This window comes from Odocoileus virginianus, chromosome 25 (genome assembly GCF_023699985.2).
Source record: "Odocoileus virginianus isolate 20LAN1187 ecotype Illinois chromosome 25, Ovbor_1.2, whole genome shotgun sequence".
NCBI classification, from domain to species: domain Eukaryota; kingdom Metazoa; phylum Chordata; class Mammalia; order Artiodactyla; family Cervidae; genus Odocoileus; species Odocoileus virginianus.
Genome location: NC_069698.1, coordinates 48,412,253 through 48,428,952, shown reverse-complemented (window position 1 = coordinate 48,428,952; position 16,700 = coordinate 48,412,253). Strand labels below are relative to the sequence as shown.

The following is a 16,700-nucleotide window of genomic DNA, read 5'->3' as shown; positions in this document are numbered from 1 at the left end:
TCTTTTAGAAAAGCATCCTTACTTGATTGTTTTCTCATCTGAACTGATTCCTTCTCTAGTAAAATTTTTTTAAAGGGGTGGGAGTGGGGGGGATAACTGCACCTGGCAAATGACCCACCGAGGTTGAGAAAACAGAAAACGAGAGCAAACATTTCAGTTGCACTGGGCGTGAGGAAGTGTGGTGGGTTTATTATGTGGGAGGATCTTAAGCTCTGTTTTTCTGGAATAACTTTAAAGTGATACATAAAGACAAAATGGAAGGTAATTACTTTCCAAGAGGAGATGAAAGATTAAAAATTTGCAGCTGAGTCTGTAACTCTTGAAGAATTAAAGGGGGGAGTGGGGAGTAAAATGAATAAAGGTAGTCAGTTATAAGCTTCTAATTATAAGATGATTAAGTCCTAGGTATGTAATGAAAAGATGAATCTCATATACACACATTGCATTTTTCCCTTTCCCTACCTATAAGTATTTACCTTTGACTTCCAGTATCTTTATCTCTTCTTTTCCCACCAAATCCTCACGGGATGATTCCATGTGCTTTATCAGGTGCTGTTTCTTTAGGAGAATGTCTAGCTTATTGAAGTCTTCCTTAGATACAGCCAAGTGTTTTGTTGTAAACATAACAACTGCCAGATTGCCTAGGTTTGTCTGGCGTGTGCTGTCTCCGCTGGCAGACACCGTTTGTAATATTTGATGCCGTTTCTCTTGTGGGATATGAATCTGATGACATTCAGAAATAACATAGACCGCAGCGGTGGTGCCTTCACTTAAACTTCAGTTTTGTGGGTGGAGTCCTGTTAGTAGAATATATTTTCAAACCATGGCTCAAATGAGTGAGAAAAGAAGATGCATCAGAGAAAAAATAAAAAAGTAACAATGTTTTGTGACTGAAAAATGCTGCTGTGGGCCAGTTTAATATTGAAGTAGATCCTCTGTTCAAGGCTCTGAGCTAACTTCTGAGTGTTCACTAAACTTCTCTAAGGAGATACTCATTGATTGAGTTCCTAGAGGATTAATCATAGCATATGATGACACATGAGCTGTCCCCCCAGCTTTTGCATTTCAGAGCCCCCAGTGTTACAGCAAGCCCACTTTGAAGTTATCTGCTCATTGGCGGGTGTCTCCCGCCAGTGTTAGTTGTCTTTAAAGCCCCTTTGATCTGGTTGTTCTTAGCGGCTGGAGTTCTCCTGAGTGGTCGTTATTTCTAGACTCTTCCCTGTGTTCCTAAGTCGGTAATACTTCCAGCTCCTGGATCTCCCATCCCAGCCCTAGTTGTGTATGGCTGCTTGGCTTAGACAGGGGACCTGAGGATTGGGGTCACAGCGGTTCAGTGGGGGCAGGGTTATCGCATTTTCCTTGGCCATAATATCCCTTGGCTTCACTGTCCCCTCTGAACTGACCCATCCCCTCTGGACACTGACTTTTTGCTTCATAGCAACTGTCAATAAGAAACCAAGCTATCTGAAACACCTACTAAAAACCTTAATTTATCTACTTATAAAAATAATTATATATTGGAACTATATGTCACTTTGTTCTGTGTTTTCCCAGTCTCCTGTAAGTGTGTTGTCATACTTTAATTATTTAAAAAAATTAGAGGTTAAAAAAGAAACCAAAACTAAGCTATCTGTATAGAACTGTCCACAGACTCAATGGGCATGAGCCTGAACAAATTTAAGGAGACAGTGGACGACAGAGGAGCCTGGCAGGCTGCGACCTGTGGGGTCACAAAGAGGTGGACACGACTTAGTAAACGACAGTGGCAGATAGAATTGTGACATATGCCGGTGTTTTGGTTTGGGCTGCTGTCACAAACTACCCAAGACTGGGTGACTTTATAAATATTATGGAGGCTGGAAGTGTGAGATGAGGGTGGGGACGTGGCTGGGTTGTGGTCAGGCACAGTTCCCTGGTTCATAGGCGGCAGTCTTGTGGATGCACGTGGTGGAGGGGGGCTAGCTAGCTCTCTGGCTCCTTTTTCCAAGGGCGCTAGTCCCCTATATGAAGCCGCCTCTCCCATGACCTCCTAATGCCATCACACCTGGAGAAGGAAATGGCAGTCCTCTCCAGTATTCTTGCCTGGGAAACTCCATGGTGGGCTTCAGTCCATGGGGTTGCCAGGAGCCAGACACGACTGAGCACACAGCCCCAGCACACTGGGGGTGAGGATTTCAGTGCTTGAATCCAGGGCCGGGGGCTGGACATAAGCATTCAGACCACTGTAACGAGTGCGCTCAGTAAGTGCATGAGCGGGTGGACATGGTGGCCGCATCCCGCCAGCCCCTGGGAGCGAGGGCTGGGCGGAGTGCTGTCTGACCTGCGGCGCCCTCCTTCTGTCTGTCTGCTCTCTGAGCAAGGTTGGCCTTCCCCGCGGGGTGTCTGGACCCCCAGCCAGGGCTCGCCGGGAACGGCCTGGCTCTCCTCCGCTGACCCGCGTGGTGGGCGTTTCTTCCCGGCCCCGGCCCGCCCTCGCAGACCACCAGCCAGACGGAGCTGGAGAACTGGATCACCGCCATCCACTCCGCTTGCGCGGCCGCTGTCGCGAGACACCACCACAAGGACACGCTGCGGCTGCTGAAGTCGGAGATCAAAAAGCTGGAGCAGAAGATCGACATGGACGAGAAGATGAAGAAGATGGGCGAGATGCAGCTGTCTTCCGTCACGGACTCAAAGAAAAAGAAGACCATCCTGGATCAGGTAACGGTGTCCGCCCGTGTGCAGACGGGGCCGGTCCTTAGCTCTTGAAAGGGGCGTTTCTGCTGCCTTGGAATCGAGAAATATCCTTGGTTATCTCCTCCTTGTCGGCCTATCACCCAGGCTTCTAGACTCTATTCCGACTCTCAGTTCTCCTCACCCGTTGTTCACAGTTGATTGTTATGAACTGAAGGGAACAGTATTACACTGGAGGAAAAGCAGGAATGTCATGGAGGGCCCTCCTGCTCCTGCCAGTGGCAAGCTGTGCTCAGGGATCTGGGTAGCTGGCACGTCTGCGATCTCATTCCCCGGCTATCAGGGTCCCTTGGTGCCCAGCTGTGATGGGTCTAATTTCATCCCTGACTCCTCAATGAAGTTAAATCCCTACATTTAGTAAAGGCGGAGTGTGCTTTAAAAATATGTGTGTAATTGCTAGTATATGCAGGTAAGTGTATTTCATGCTGAAAAGGAAAGATTTAGTGAGATAACAGAACATTTTTGCCTTCTATTCAGTTGCTTTAAAGTCAGTGATAGAGACTTCCCTGGGGGTCCAGATGTTAAGACTCTGCCCTTCCAATGCAGAGGGCGCCGGTTCAATTCCTGTTACAGAACTAAGACCCCACATGCCATGTGGTGTTGCCAGAAAGAAAAAAATAACAAACACCAAAACTCAGTGATAGCCATTTAGCAGCGTTTTGAAACTTTGCCTAATATGTAGGAAATAAGTATGTGAATAAGTCCTATTTTAAATAATTGGTCAGCATGTGATCTTCCATATTCCTATCTGTTCTTTCCCTCTATTACCCTGTTCTATATATTTTTTAACCAGAGGTGAAATTCACATAACACAGACTTAACCACTTTAAAGTGCACAATTCAGTGGCAGTGAGTACATGTATAATGTTGAGTGACCATCATCTCTTTCTAGTCCCAAATACTGTCTGCCTCAGAAGGAAACACCGTATCTTTTAAGCGGTTGCTCCTCTCTGCCCCTGGCATTCTGTCTCTGGGTTTGCCAGTTTCGGATGTTTTGTATAAGTGGAGTAGCCTAATATGTGACCTTTTGTGTCAACGTCTTTGACTTAGTGTAATGTCTTATAGACTGGTCCACGTTGTGGTATGCACACTCCATTCCTTTTATGGCTGAATATTATTCCATTGTGTATTTACACTGCAATTTGTTTACCCGTTCATCTTTTGATAGATATTTGGGCTATTTCCATTATTTGGCTGTTGTGAATAGTGTTATGAGTATGTGTTTATACTAACACTGTATTTTAAGCTGGAGTAAAAAGGTAGTTGTCAACCACTGATTAATACCCACATCACAGCCAGGATCCCTGGGCCTTCACAACATGCCTGTTCCAGCTCTTGCTCTTGCATTACTTTGTTCAGCCATCACATCAGCCTCAGGAGGTGGGTATTATTTTGCCACTTTGAAAAATGTGGAAACATCTTGAATCTATTCTGTGGTTGAAACCATGCATTCCAGAATGTGGATCTTCACCTTTAGTATTTTTTGTGGTCTCATCCTATATATTCAACCACTCACCTGCTTCCAAAACTCTTGGCCTATTTGTCTCTGATTTTGAAGTCACCTTGCTTTTCTTCTTCTCTGTCTTCCTCAGAAAAAACCACCCCTAGGTAAGTCATATAATTCTCCAGGGCTGGAATTCCTCTGCTTTTTTACTTCTTCTGCCTCAGGTTTGTGGTTCTGAGCCTGGAGCCAATGGCCTGTCATGGTTGCAAACATGGAATCTGTGATGGGAGGGAGCAGAGCAACTAAGGCTGTATGTTTTATGCATCATACTGAATGTATGACTCTAGATCTTTGCAGAAAAACATGTAAGCTATGGAAACAGTAAAATTGGACTTGTTATTACCTAAGAAATTTAGGGTACTGGTTATTTACCTTTTAGGATTAAAATTAATACCTTTGTAGCATGTGGATTTGTAACACTTATGTGGGATAAAATTGTTAACATTTGCCTTCTCTTCTTCTTCTTCCGCTTTTTCCATGTTTTCACCACTGTAGATCTTTGTCTGGGAGCAGAATCTCGAGCAGTTCCAAATGGACCTGTTTCGCTACCGCTGTTACCTAGCCAGCCTCCAAGGTGGGGAGCTGCCCAACCCTAAAAGGTTACTTGCCTTTGCAAGCCGACCAACCAAAGTGGCAATGGGCCGCCTTGGAATTTTTTCTGTATCATCTTTTCATGCCCTGGTGAGTAGAAGTTAATGTGTTTTTGATAAATATTCATCTTGACTGTTAATCTTGAGCACGACTTGACAAGAGTCTCTGAAGTGGTTTTCCAGCTTCACTGCTCCGTGTGGCTTTCTGATGCGTCCTCTCTCAGCCATGGATGCAAGTCTTCGTTTGAATCTCTTTTGACATTTATTACTTAAGCTGGTCTTGATGGGCCCTAAATTATTGTGCAAAGAAAATATGAAAGGTATTACCTTAAGAGATCTTCACATGGGGTACTGGTGGATAACATGTGTCATTTTTAGGTGGTGTCATGCTTTCAACCCCAATACGTATTTTTTCTTTTCTCCTTGTGGATATAATAAGTGGAGAGCTGTTCTCTCAAACATAAATGTGTTTCTCTCACTTTCTCACATGAAAACACATGCCATATATTGAATAGATTTCTTTAGAAATCTTTTCACTTTTTCATCATCGTTTTGGAAGTGAAAGTGTTAGTCCCTCAATCATGTCTGACTCTTTGCGACACATGGACTGTGGCCCACCAGGCTCCTCTGTCGTTGGAATTCTCCAGGTAAGAATACTGGAGTGGGTTGCCATGCCCTCCTTTAGGGGATCTTCCCAACTCAGGGATCGAACCTGGGTCTTCTACATTGCAGGCAGATTCTTTACTGTCTGAGCTACCAGGGAAGCCCCCATCATAGTTTTGGGTGAGCATGTATACCAGATTCATTTGAAGAAGGTCAAAACCTTCTGTATCTCTCAGCCCGACATAGGTAGTTGCTTGGAGAAGAGAATTTTCATCTGACCTCCAGAGCGGCAGATTGTGTAGTTGTGTGTTTGCAATCTGTAATTTCATGTACTTGCTAAATTGCAAACAGCTTTATGTACTTTGAGTTCCTTTCTTCTCAAAAATTGCTATGCGAGCAACACGGTTTTCGCCTATCCAAATGAACACCCACTGAAAATGTACTGCACCTTAGCACATTTGCTGTGAAATTGAATGTTAAGTCCCAGGTTCCAGAAACCGCCTTGGAGAACCTTTGCTGTGGGGCTCTGGGCTCCCTGTGTCAGCTGCACCCTTCAATTGAATTCAGAGCTGTAATTCACTCAGAGGCGTTTGTGTTCTTTATAAATAGATTAGCATCATCATTCAGATAATTAGGGTAGATTTACATTTTTAAAGAAGTCTTAAACCAATTTCTGGAGTTATTAGAACTGGCATCCTGATTTGTTCTACTAATTACAGCTCAGCTCTTGGTCTCCCTGACTACCACCTCTCCATACAGCTATTAAGTCTTATTTTTTTAGTGACAATGGGTCCAAGTGCTGTGATCAATTAATCTTGTAAACGGTCTTCAGTTAGTGGCTCTTGCACTCTTTCTGTGAGACCTGGACACTGCTTAACCAAATCTTCGTTTGCCTGTTCTGCAAAATAATTGCAAGAAAAATTCATGTTTATCACACTGTGAGAATATCATCAATTGAAGTAGCAGTCTTATTATTGAAAGGGCTTCCCTGGTGGTTCAGATGCTAAAAAATCTGCCTGTATGCCAGAGACCTTGGTTCGATCCCTGTGTCAGGAAGATCCTCTGGAATAGGAAATGGTTACCCACTCCAGTATTCCTGCCTGGAGAATTCCATGGGCAGAGGAGCCTGGCAAGTTACAGTCATGGGGTTGCAAAGACTGGGACATGACTGAGTAACTAACACTTTATTTCACTTTCTTATGTAGGAAGTTTGATACCCATGATGGTGCATCAGTGTTATTACTGGGTTGGCCAAAAAGTTTGTTTGGGTTCTCATGGAAAAGCCTGAACGAACTTTTCAGCCAACCCAATACTAAGTCTCAAGCCATCCAAATGGCTGTTTCCTTCTCCTGGGCTTGATAAACTTTGGGGAAAATAATCTTGCTGTCTCCCTAAAACTTCTATGCTTCTGTATTTTCTTCAAAGCCACTGAAGCTCACCTCTCCTGTGTGCACTTAGCTGCTCGGCTGTGTCTGACTCTTGGCAACTCCGTGGGCTATAGCCCGCCAGACTCCTCTTGTCCTTGGAATTTTTCAGGCACAAATACTGGAGCAGTTGCCATTTCCTCCTCCAGGGGATCTTCCCAGCTCAGGGTTCAAACCTGCATCTCTTGCTTTGGTCAGGCAGATTCTTTACTGAATTATCCTTCCATAATTTATCTCCAGACCTTCTAATCTCCTCTGTCTCAATACCTATGATTTGTGTGTGCTTTTCTTTTGATGGGCAGGCTTTTAAAATCTGACCAGCTGACAATGGGAGTGGAAGGCTTAGTAACTTTTAGCTTTATTCGGTCCATGATTTTAAAGGAGAATGTTTAATTCCATATGTACCAGTCTCTGTTCCTTTGTTTTTGTTTTTTTGCTAGCTACATCTGTGATGTGTATCTGGGTGTTTATGTGTCATTGCAAACTTCTCTTTTCCATGAGGGGTTTCAGTGAGACTGGCCCAGTTAAGTAAGCCTGTTGGGTATCTGTTCCTATTTGTTGCTGTACATTCTACAGAAGATTCTGGGCAGGGAGTTTTTACTGTCTCATTTATTGGATACTTATTTTTTTCCTTCTCTCCTTGTCGTTTGACCCCAGAGAAATGTTTTTTTCCCTTGGGGTTGAAACATTCTTCAATTTAGCCTTTGTCCAGACATTTTTTTCCCTCTTCTTTTAAGTGGGAAGCATGGAAGGAGGAGGTGTCAGGGCAACAGGGCTAGGGGAGGAGATTCGAGCACAATTTAAGTTCCATTGACTAGGACGACTTCTCATCATGCCCAGTGATTTTCGGTAATTAAGTGAAGGGTCCCCACTGTACTCTTTGAGAGAAGGTTATCATTGTTCTTGTTTGCACAGATGAACAGAGTGATAGAGTAATCAGGTACAGGCCACAAAGAGAGGCATTGTCTGAGCAAAGATCATTGAGAAACTCTTGAGCTCTTGTCCAACAGTTCTTTTGCCAGCTTTTTTTTTTTTTTCTTCTTCCATCTAAATCTCTTCGCTCATTTTGAGTCATTATTGTCTTGGGAGTAGCAGTAACTTTCACAGTTTATGAGGTCCCCAACAGTTTAGAGTAGTTACTCTCAGAACCTTAAATAAAACAGTCCATTTGTTAAACAGAACTAAACCAACTGGTCAGCTGGGAACTGAGCACATTTCTGGTTGTTTTAGTTTCTCTTCTGGACTCTGTTTTTCCAAATTTAGAAACTAGAGTTACTGTTTAGTTGCTGTAACCGTGTTCTGTAGGGTCTCTGCTTCTGCTTTTCCTTGTTTGTTTGTTGTTTGTTTGTTCATTCAGTCAACAGATAAATGAGAGTGCCTGGCATGTGTCCATACTGTCCTCTGATTAGGGTTATAGCAGTGAACGGATCCAGAGTTCTTGTCCCACTGGAGCTTATAATTTTGTGGGAGAGATGGATAATAAGTAAGCAATTAGATAAACACAAGGGCTTCCCAGATGGCTCAGTGGTAAAGGTCTGCCTGCAGTGCAGGGGACCCGAGAGTCATGGGTTCCGTCCCTGGGTCAGGAAGATCCTCTGGAGAAGGAAATGGCAACCCACTCTAGTTACTTTTGGCCTGGGAAATTCATGGACAGAGGAGCCTGGTGGGCTACAGTTTATGGGGTCACAAGCATTGGACACGCCGTAGTGACTAAACAGCAATACCAGATGCACACACGTGCACACACACACACACACACACAGACTTGACCGTTCATTTCCACAGGCTCTGCATCTGGGGATTCAACCAACCATGGATTGGAAATATTCAAAAAAATAAATTCCAGAAAGTTCCAAAAAGCAAAACAAATTTGCTCAACTATTTCCATAGCATTTACATTGTACTTAAAACTAGAAGTTGTAACAATTAACATTGTACTTACTTTACATAGAATTTACATTACATTAGGTGTTATAAGTAAGCTGCTGCTGCTAAGTCGCTTCAGTCGTGTCCGACTCTGTGCGACCCCATAGACGGCAGCCCACCAGGCTCCCCCATCCCTGGGATTCTCCAGGCAAGAGCACTGGAGTGGGTTGCCACGATGTTTAAAATCCATAGGAGATGGTATGTAGGTTATATATAAATACTGTGCCATTTTATATAAGGTCTTGAGTATGGGAGGATTTTGGTTCCTTGGGGGTCCTAAAGAACTAGTTTCCCATGGATATTGATGGACAATTTTGTGTGTGTGTGTGTCTGTGTTTGTGCATGCATATGTATCTGCCTGTATATGTGCATATATGTATCTATTTATAAATATGAGACCACATGAACATTTTTTCTCTAGAATTTATACCTTTAATACCATTTATTCAGGGGTTCTTAGCCTCATTTTGTGACCATAAGCTTAACCGATTTTGACATAGTCATGTGAGCATTTTTGTATGTTAGCACATTATCATTTATTCCTTTTACAATCTTTTTTTACCTTTAGCTTAGAAAGCGATGAAGAAGAGAAAATGTTTACATATTTAACATAAAAATGTGTCCCTTGTTGTGTGAAGTTTGCTCCCCTAACACCTTGAGCATATTTGTGGTAAGAGCTGTCTCTGGGAGAGTTTTCCCACCATTGTCTCGAGTGCCACATTCTGCCCCCGTCTGGGTTTGCCTATGTCCTAAGCTGAGAAAATGCAAGATCTTTCAAGCTCCCTCCTCTTCTTTTTGTTTGGGACCAAAACTTTCCCCCTAATACCCTCGCAGAGAAGCTGTTTTGATTCCTGTTTCTGATGGACGTGGGGGTCTCTGCCAGTCTACTCGCTGGGGCTTCCAGGGTGTTTATCCTGTCAGTGCTGAAAATCTCAGGAAGGCGTGCCTTGTAACCAGTGTACCCGCCACTGAGGGGGGCCCCCGGGTGTTACCCACCAGTGTTCCTCCACGAGAAGGCGGCCAGTTGGCAGTCATCACGCAGGGAGTTGCCCGTGTGGGAATCTATGACAAGTAGGTTCTGAGATGTTTACCTCCGGCAACAAAGAGTGGGTGGGGAAGTTTCATTTCAAGCCCAACTCGCTGAACCTCCTGGCACTCCCTCCTTTGAAAGGAGAGTCCGTGGGTGGCCTGCTGAGACCTCCTGGCAGAAGTTCCCTTAGGTTCCTGGGACTCTGCCTGCCACCTGTGGGATCAAGTTCAAGCCTGAAGGATTGCCTGCAAAGACTTTATGGATTTGAAAATCCGTGAAGTCTCAGAGCTCCTGCACCTATTGCTTGATGCAGGCGATCACAGCGGCGGATGTAGGTTTGGTGTGGTCCCTTCCTGAACATTTAAGTATTTGTCTGGATTCCTGGCTTGTAGCTCAAGTGTAGAGAATACGCCTGTAATGCAGGAGATGCGGGTTCAATTCCTGGGTCAGGAAGATCCCCTTGGAGGATAAAATGGCAAGCCACTCCAGTATTCTTGCTTGGAAAAATCCCATGAACAGAGGATCCTGGTGGGTTACAGTCTGTAGGGGTTGCAAAGAGTCGAACACAACTGAATTACTGAGCATGCACACTGGCGCCTTGCAGGTATCTCAGTGGAAGTTAGCTTCCTTTAAAAAAAAAAAGTTTTCCCCTCCAAAGTTAAATTTTGTTTTAATAAAAAGATGAATATCACATTTTAAGTGTAGATGACAGAATTGCCAAATGCATTTAGTACATTTCCATTTTGTAAATAGATTATATACATATTTGCTTGGAAATAAAGTCTGGAAGGATGTAACCAAATATTAATGGTGGTAGTTTTCATGTTTTTGGAAACATTTTTTTGCTTTCTTTTGCTGTGTAAAATATATCCTATAAAAATAAGGAGGAAAACGTCTTCTAGCCTTTTCTATGCATATTTGAAATTAAATATTTTACAAAATCATGATTGAGGAAATACAACTCTTATTCCTTTTTCACCTAAACATAGGACATGCAAGGCATAGTTTCCCCATCTTTCATGGACCTGAATCCCTTCTGTTTTATTCTGTAATCCTTGAAAATGCTTCCATCTAAATGTCCTGAACTAGCTAACATGACCTTTTAGGAAAGAGGGGAGTGAAGGATAATGGAAAACCCCCTCCTTTTGAGGATCCTTCTGGAAATTATAAATAACCTTTTTACTTTCCCTTGACCAGAACCTCATCACTATCCCATGATGCTCAACTTTTTTTGAGATTTCTCTGACTAAGGCCAAGGAGTAATTAATATTGGGGGATGACCATCGCTTGCTTAATGAGGAAAGTAATTTTATGTAATTCTGAGAAAACGAAATAGAAGAGATGGGTAAATTTAGATTCAGTACGAAATCACAGGCACCCAGATGCGCTGTTTTCACTGTTTTTGCTGACACTCAGTCACTGTTTTTTGTTAGGGGGTAGGAGCAACTCTGCGTCACTTAGAGAGAATCTCAAAAAAGTATGGTTATTTTAACTTGATGCTAGAGTTTGGGACTGTGACCAGAAGGGCATCTAATTTCTTGGAAACCTGGCATACATTCTGTTCCTGTTATTATGTATTTTTACTGAGCCGACTCATTGGAAAAGACCCTGGTGCTGGGAAAGATTGAGGGCAGGAGGAGAAGGGGGTGACAGAGGATGAGATGGTTGGATATCAACGACTCAATGGATGAAAGTCTGAGCAAACTCCGGAAGATAGTGAAGGACAGGGAAACCTGGTGTGCTGCAGTCCATGGGGTTGCAAAGAGTTAGGCATGCCTGAGTAACTGAACAACAGCAACTGATTATTTCAGACAGCGATTGAATTTGCCAAGCTTTCATTCATATTTTGAATCTAGAAAGGACCCTCAAAGTTCCTGTATATGTGAGTCGTGGATGAAAGGCTTTGGGTGGTGGGCTCGGTGTGGGCTGACATGAGACTTGGAGGATGGGACTTAGTGGGGACTTTGAGGTCAGTGGTCCTGACTACATCTTGTTGATGTTCCCTCTTGCCGTCCTCAGGTGGCCGCCCGCACTGGTGAAACTGGAGTCAGAAGACGTACTCAGGCCATGTCCCGATCCGCAAGCAAGAGAAGGAGCAGGTTTTCTTCTCTTTGGGGTCTGGACACTACCTCTAAAAAGAAGCAGGGACGCCCAAGCATCAATCAGGTAGGTTCCAGGGTGGATGAGAAAGCAAGCGTAGGTTATTTGCACGGACATGTCACTTTGGGATGTGCATGCATTCGTGCATTGTTCCTTGATTGATACCCAGTGTGATACCACTTCAGCTAGCTGAAGCAAAGAAGTTAGTTGTGCTAGATGCTTTAAATAGATAATGTACACCCATAACACTGAACTCTGCTATTAGTCTATCACCAAGCTCCCGTCCCCCACCTGCGTCCTTTCCAAACCCTGGTTAATTATAGACGGACTGAAAGTGCACTTCTTCCTGAGACTTCCAGAAAAAAGCAGGGCTTGATGATGAAGCCAAGTGGGGACCTGAGCAGTCTTTTTATGCTTTCTCTGGCATTGGATCAAAGGCCACCTCCAGGGCAATCTGATTATTTCTTTGCCTTTGACTCTTTGGGGTTGACATTAAATGGGTGCCTACCAATACGAGGAACCAGGGGTCTGAGAGCACTCACTCATCACGGTGACTTCCATCTCCCAAGGTAGCAGGGCTTGAAGAGGACCTATCTCAGAGTGTCATGAGTGGTACCCCCTCGGGTGCTGCATCACTGGGTCTCTAATACCCAAATGTTCTGGCCTCATCACTTTGACTTTTACAAGTGAAGACCACTTTGCTGCCGGAGTTGCTTCTGGGGAACTTTTCCATTGTCATTGTTATCCTCCTCCTTTGGCTTTGAAAAACAAGTGGCCCCAGAGCTGCTTTGATCATAGGCCTGGAAAGAACATAGGAGAGGGGGAGAATGGCCAGTCCATGAGCTGCAGAGGCACTGAGCATTTTGAGGTCATGATTAGGATTGCCAATTTGGCCTGTTCACCCTGAGCCCTTATGCAAAGTGAGACAGGTCCATTGACTGACTCATTACAAAAAGATCTTGTGTATTTGGCTGGTTCAGCCATTCGTTTACTTAGGAATGACATTTAAGAGAGAAATTAGGCCTGAAAGCTGAGATGCTAAGTCCGTAGCTGCCCTTCATGCTCATCGTGTCTACCTGGGATGTAGAAACAGTGAGTACATGAGGAGAGCCTGACTGGTCACGCTGGGTGTTCTCTGGTCTTTGGGGAGAGGAGTACGTCAAGTTGGCTGCCTGGGGTTTTGCTTCTGTGTAAATTCGAAGAACAAACTGGAGGAAAGTCAGTATTTCAGCGGAAAAAATCACACACAAGACCTGATGACTCCTGATTAAACGTGCAAAAAGGTGGCATTAGCAGCCAGCATTTCTCCCCTTGTTTTGGAATTTGCCGGTGTTGTTTTGTGTGCACCCGTTGGCCTTACAGGTGACTCAGACCATCACTATAAAATATATGCCAGGATTTGTAGTCGGCAACTCGAGTTGCATTTCTCTTCTATTAAAAGCCTTATTTCAGAGACTTCCCCGGCAATCCAGTGGTCAAGACTCTGTGCTTTCACTGCAGAGGGCATGGGTTTGACCCTTGATTTGGGAACTAAGATCCCACGTGCCACACGAATAAATAAATAAATAAAATGTAATAAAAAATATCTTAAAAAAAAAGGAGCTTTAGTTCATTCATATGCTTCTGCTTTATGGGTACCCACTTATGTTATAGTCCATTGCTGCTGAAATATATGCCTGCCAAAAGAAGTTTTAGCTATTTCCTCTAATCAAAGGATCATGTAATGTTATATAACCAATTCTTGTTATTCTGTCTTGTAGTAAGAGTTTTAAAAAACCTCTTGGCCATAAGCATACCAAATTTGCTTGTTAATTTAGTACTTTGAAACAGATAAAAATTGCATGTTTCTAGATATCTCACTTTCTTTGGAGCAAAAACTTTTTCCTAATTACATACTTTACACCAACAGTGCACCATCAGTTGCGAGCCAGTATATAAAATTTCTCACGTTCACGTGTTCAGGTTTTGACTACCCTGATGTGATTTTAGTCATATCTTTTTATAAAATTGAATTATACTTGCTGTGCAGTGGTGTATTAGTGGCCGCTGTACAATGAAGTGAATCCGCTATATACATGCACATATCTCCTTTTGGACCTCCTTCCCATCCATCTCTCATCCCACCCATCTAGGTCATTACAGAACACCGAACTGCGTTCCCTGCACTTACACCAGCTTCCCACTAGCTGTTTATTCTCACACATGGCACTATATATATGTCAAACCTAATCTTCCAATTCACAGTCATATCTTTAAGTTTATAGGATTCATTAAATTTCCAAGGGTAGACAGGTTTCTATTTTTTAAATAAGAAACTTTTCCACGGTGTTGCGGTAATATAATTCTAAATGTATGTTCTCAGGTTTTGAGGATTTTTAAATGTTTTATTTATGCATTTGTTTATTTTTAAATTCTTTGGCCACACCTCGTGGCATTTGGGACTTCAGTTCCCAAACCGAGGATAGAACCCATGCCCCCTGCGTTGGAAATGTGGAGGCTTAACCACTGGATCGTCAGGGAAGTCCCTGTAGTTCTGAGGATTAAAATGTAAACTAATTATTCTTGTAAATACTTGATTAGGTGTGTGGCACTGTAGCTGAAACTCTTCATTGTGAAAGAATCCAGTCCATTCTATCTGTAAGCTAATTCATCTAAATTTAAAGAAAAATCTAACTCTAATAAGCCAATTTTAAAAAATTGTCCAGGATTTGGGGAGTGATCCTGACAAAGGAATGGTTTTCATGGTCTGCTAGCTTGTAAATTACTTTACCTACTTGAGGTTTTGATGTAAGAGTATGTGAAACTTTTGTAATGTTTTCTAATAGCCATGCCCATTTCCATCTTCTTCTCATGCTTCATCTGCCCTTTTGCCCAAATTCCTTTTTAAGATGATACTTTTGTATATGCAGGTGTTCGGTGAGGGAACTGAGGCTGTAAAGAAATCTTTAGAGGGAATATTTGATGACACTGTTCCAGATGGCAAGGTAAAAATAAACACATGTTCCTTTTCTAAAAGTACCACAAATATATCAACATTACACAGTGCAGTGGTTTCTTGGGATCCTAAAATTAAGTAGACTCAGTATTAGACACTGAAATAATCAGTCCTTTAAAATTATATAACTGGACGAGAAAAGATGGAAAACTTGATTACAGTAAGACATTCACCTGCTGACATAACATTTTCAGCAATTATCATTTGAATGTTTGTTTCCATCTAGAATATGGGAGGTAACTGGGGTTCTGGGTAGCAGAATATTTTATGCCATTGTCAATTCCTCTCATAAACAACTTCCTTCTCAAGAGGTGAGTTGGTACTGGTCTCCCTCTCTACCCACACATGCTATTTTGCTTCAATTAATTTCAAAGAACTGTTCTAATGGTTTTAAAAATAAAACATGCATTTGCCTCCCAAGACAAGCATCCAGTTATAAATCTCCAGACTTGGTTTAACCTTGTGCTCAGATTTAAAAGGGTCTTTCAAACTGCTCTGATTGAAAGCCCATAAAGAATATTGATTTTTTTTTTCTAGGCTGCTATTTTCAGCCTCTAAATGAATGGACATCCCTCATTTGAAAGACCCTAATGGTGATACCAACAGGCTCTTTCTTGGGGGGAAGGGGTGGGGGTATGATCCTTCTATTCGTTGACTCAGAATCAATATGACAGAGTTCAGCTTTTAGTTGCCATGCAACCAAGCAGTGGGTTGTCCCATGTTCTAGATAGAAGTGAGCCTCTGAAATCAGGGTTCTGGCTACTGGGGGGGAGTGGGGGGAAGTGTGGTCATGGAGGGATCTTTTTCTCCCTTTGATACCTAACTCCTCCTGGATTATGTCATTGTGGATATCAAGATGACTGTCCGTGGAAATACTCATCAATAACCACTGTCTCTTTCTGACGAAATCTCTTGAAGTTAAATCATTGTCCTTATGTGCAATCCAAGCAGTTTCTGTGTTCATGTCTGAAGTTAGATAATTCATCCTGAATACCATAATTAGTGCACTTTTAATGTAGGGATGTTTTCCCTACGCATACAGATCCTGGAAAGTGCAAAAATTGTTCCATTGGATTTCTGTCACTCTTTTCATTTTTCCAAGATACCCCTTTAGTTTTACTCCTTGGCTGGAATGCCTTGTGCTCAAAGAACAGTTTAGATGCAAAATTTGGGCTGGTCTAGTGCTAAGAGCACTTTGAGGTAGCACGTGGGGACAGAGTGGGACGTTTCCAATTATAGTTAATGGGGTTTGGGCAAGTTGATTGTGTTCTGACAGTACCTTCCCTGGGGTTGAATTTATCTGTGAAAGCCAAGCCATTCAAAGGCAGAGCTGAAATTGTCTTCCCCATTGAAGAATTTAGTTTAGTAGCCTTTCAGAAACATGTCCCCCATTCTGGGATCTGATCTTTTTACACACAGAAGGTGTTACAGTACCACCTCTCAGGCTGCCGTTGGGAGCCTTGTTTCTTCTTATAATCTGCTGATGGCAGCACATTTTCAGTAATCTATGGGTACGTATTTACCAATCCCTGGATATAAACCAATAATCAAGGCTTATTTCTTACCACCTGTTGAGCATCAGCATTACTGTTACCTTGCTAAAATCTAAAGAAATTATTTCTTTGCTTACTCCAGAGAGACTAGGTTCCTAATATTTCATCAACCCATGGAGTTGTTTTATGCTTTAGATGTTTAGCTGGCTTAGAGATAACCCAGTTGCTGACTACGTAGGTAGGACATGGCTCCTCCCACTCTTAGAAACTTGGTACTATTCCCCGATTCAGAGGATGGACTG

The 16,700-nt window shown here is 42.8% G+C and overlaps 1 protein-coding gene across 6 annotated transcripts in view; it reads left to right on the top strand.

Annotated features, from left to right (window-relative positions):
- The window catches only part of TIAM1 (TIAM Rac1 associated GEF 1), a 455,872-nt gene that overhangs the window by 337,505 nt on the left and 101,667 nt on the right, over window positions 1–16,700 (top strand). For 5 of the 6 annotated variants that reach the window (XM_070455141.1, XM_070455136.1, XM_070455138.1 and 2 more), the window contains 4 exons: window positions 2,479–2,700; window positions 4,733–4,918; window positions 11,830–11,976; window positions 14,820–14,894. In XM_070455141.1, the coding sequence (XP_070311242.1) occupies window positions 2,479–2,700; window positions 4,733–4,918; window positions 11,830–11,976; window positions 14,820–14,894 (630 nt within the window). The remainder of the gene's footprint in view (window positions 1–2,478; window positions 2,701–4,732; window positions 4,919–11,829; window positions 11,977–14,819; window positions 14,895–16,700) is intronic. The other variant, XM_070455140.1, reaches the window with a different exon arrangement.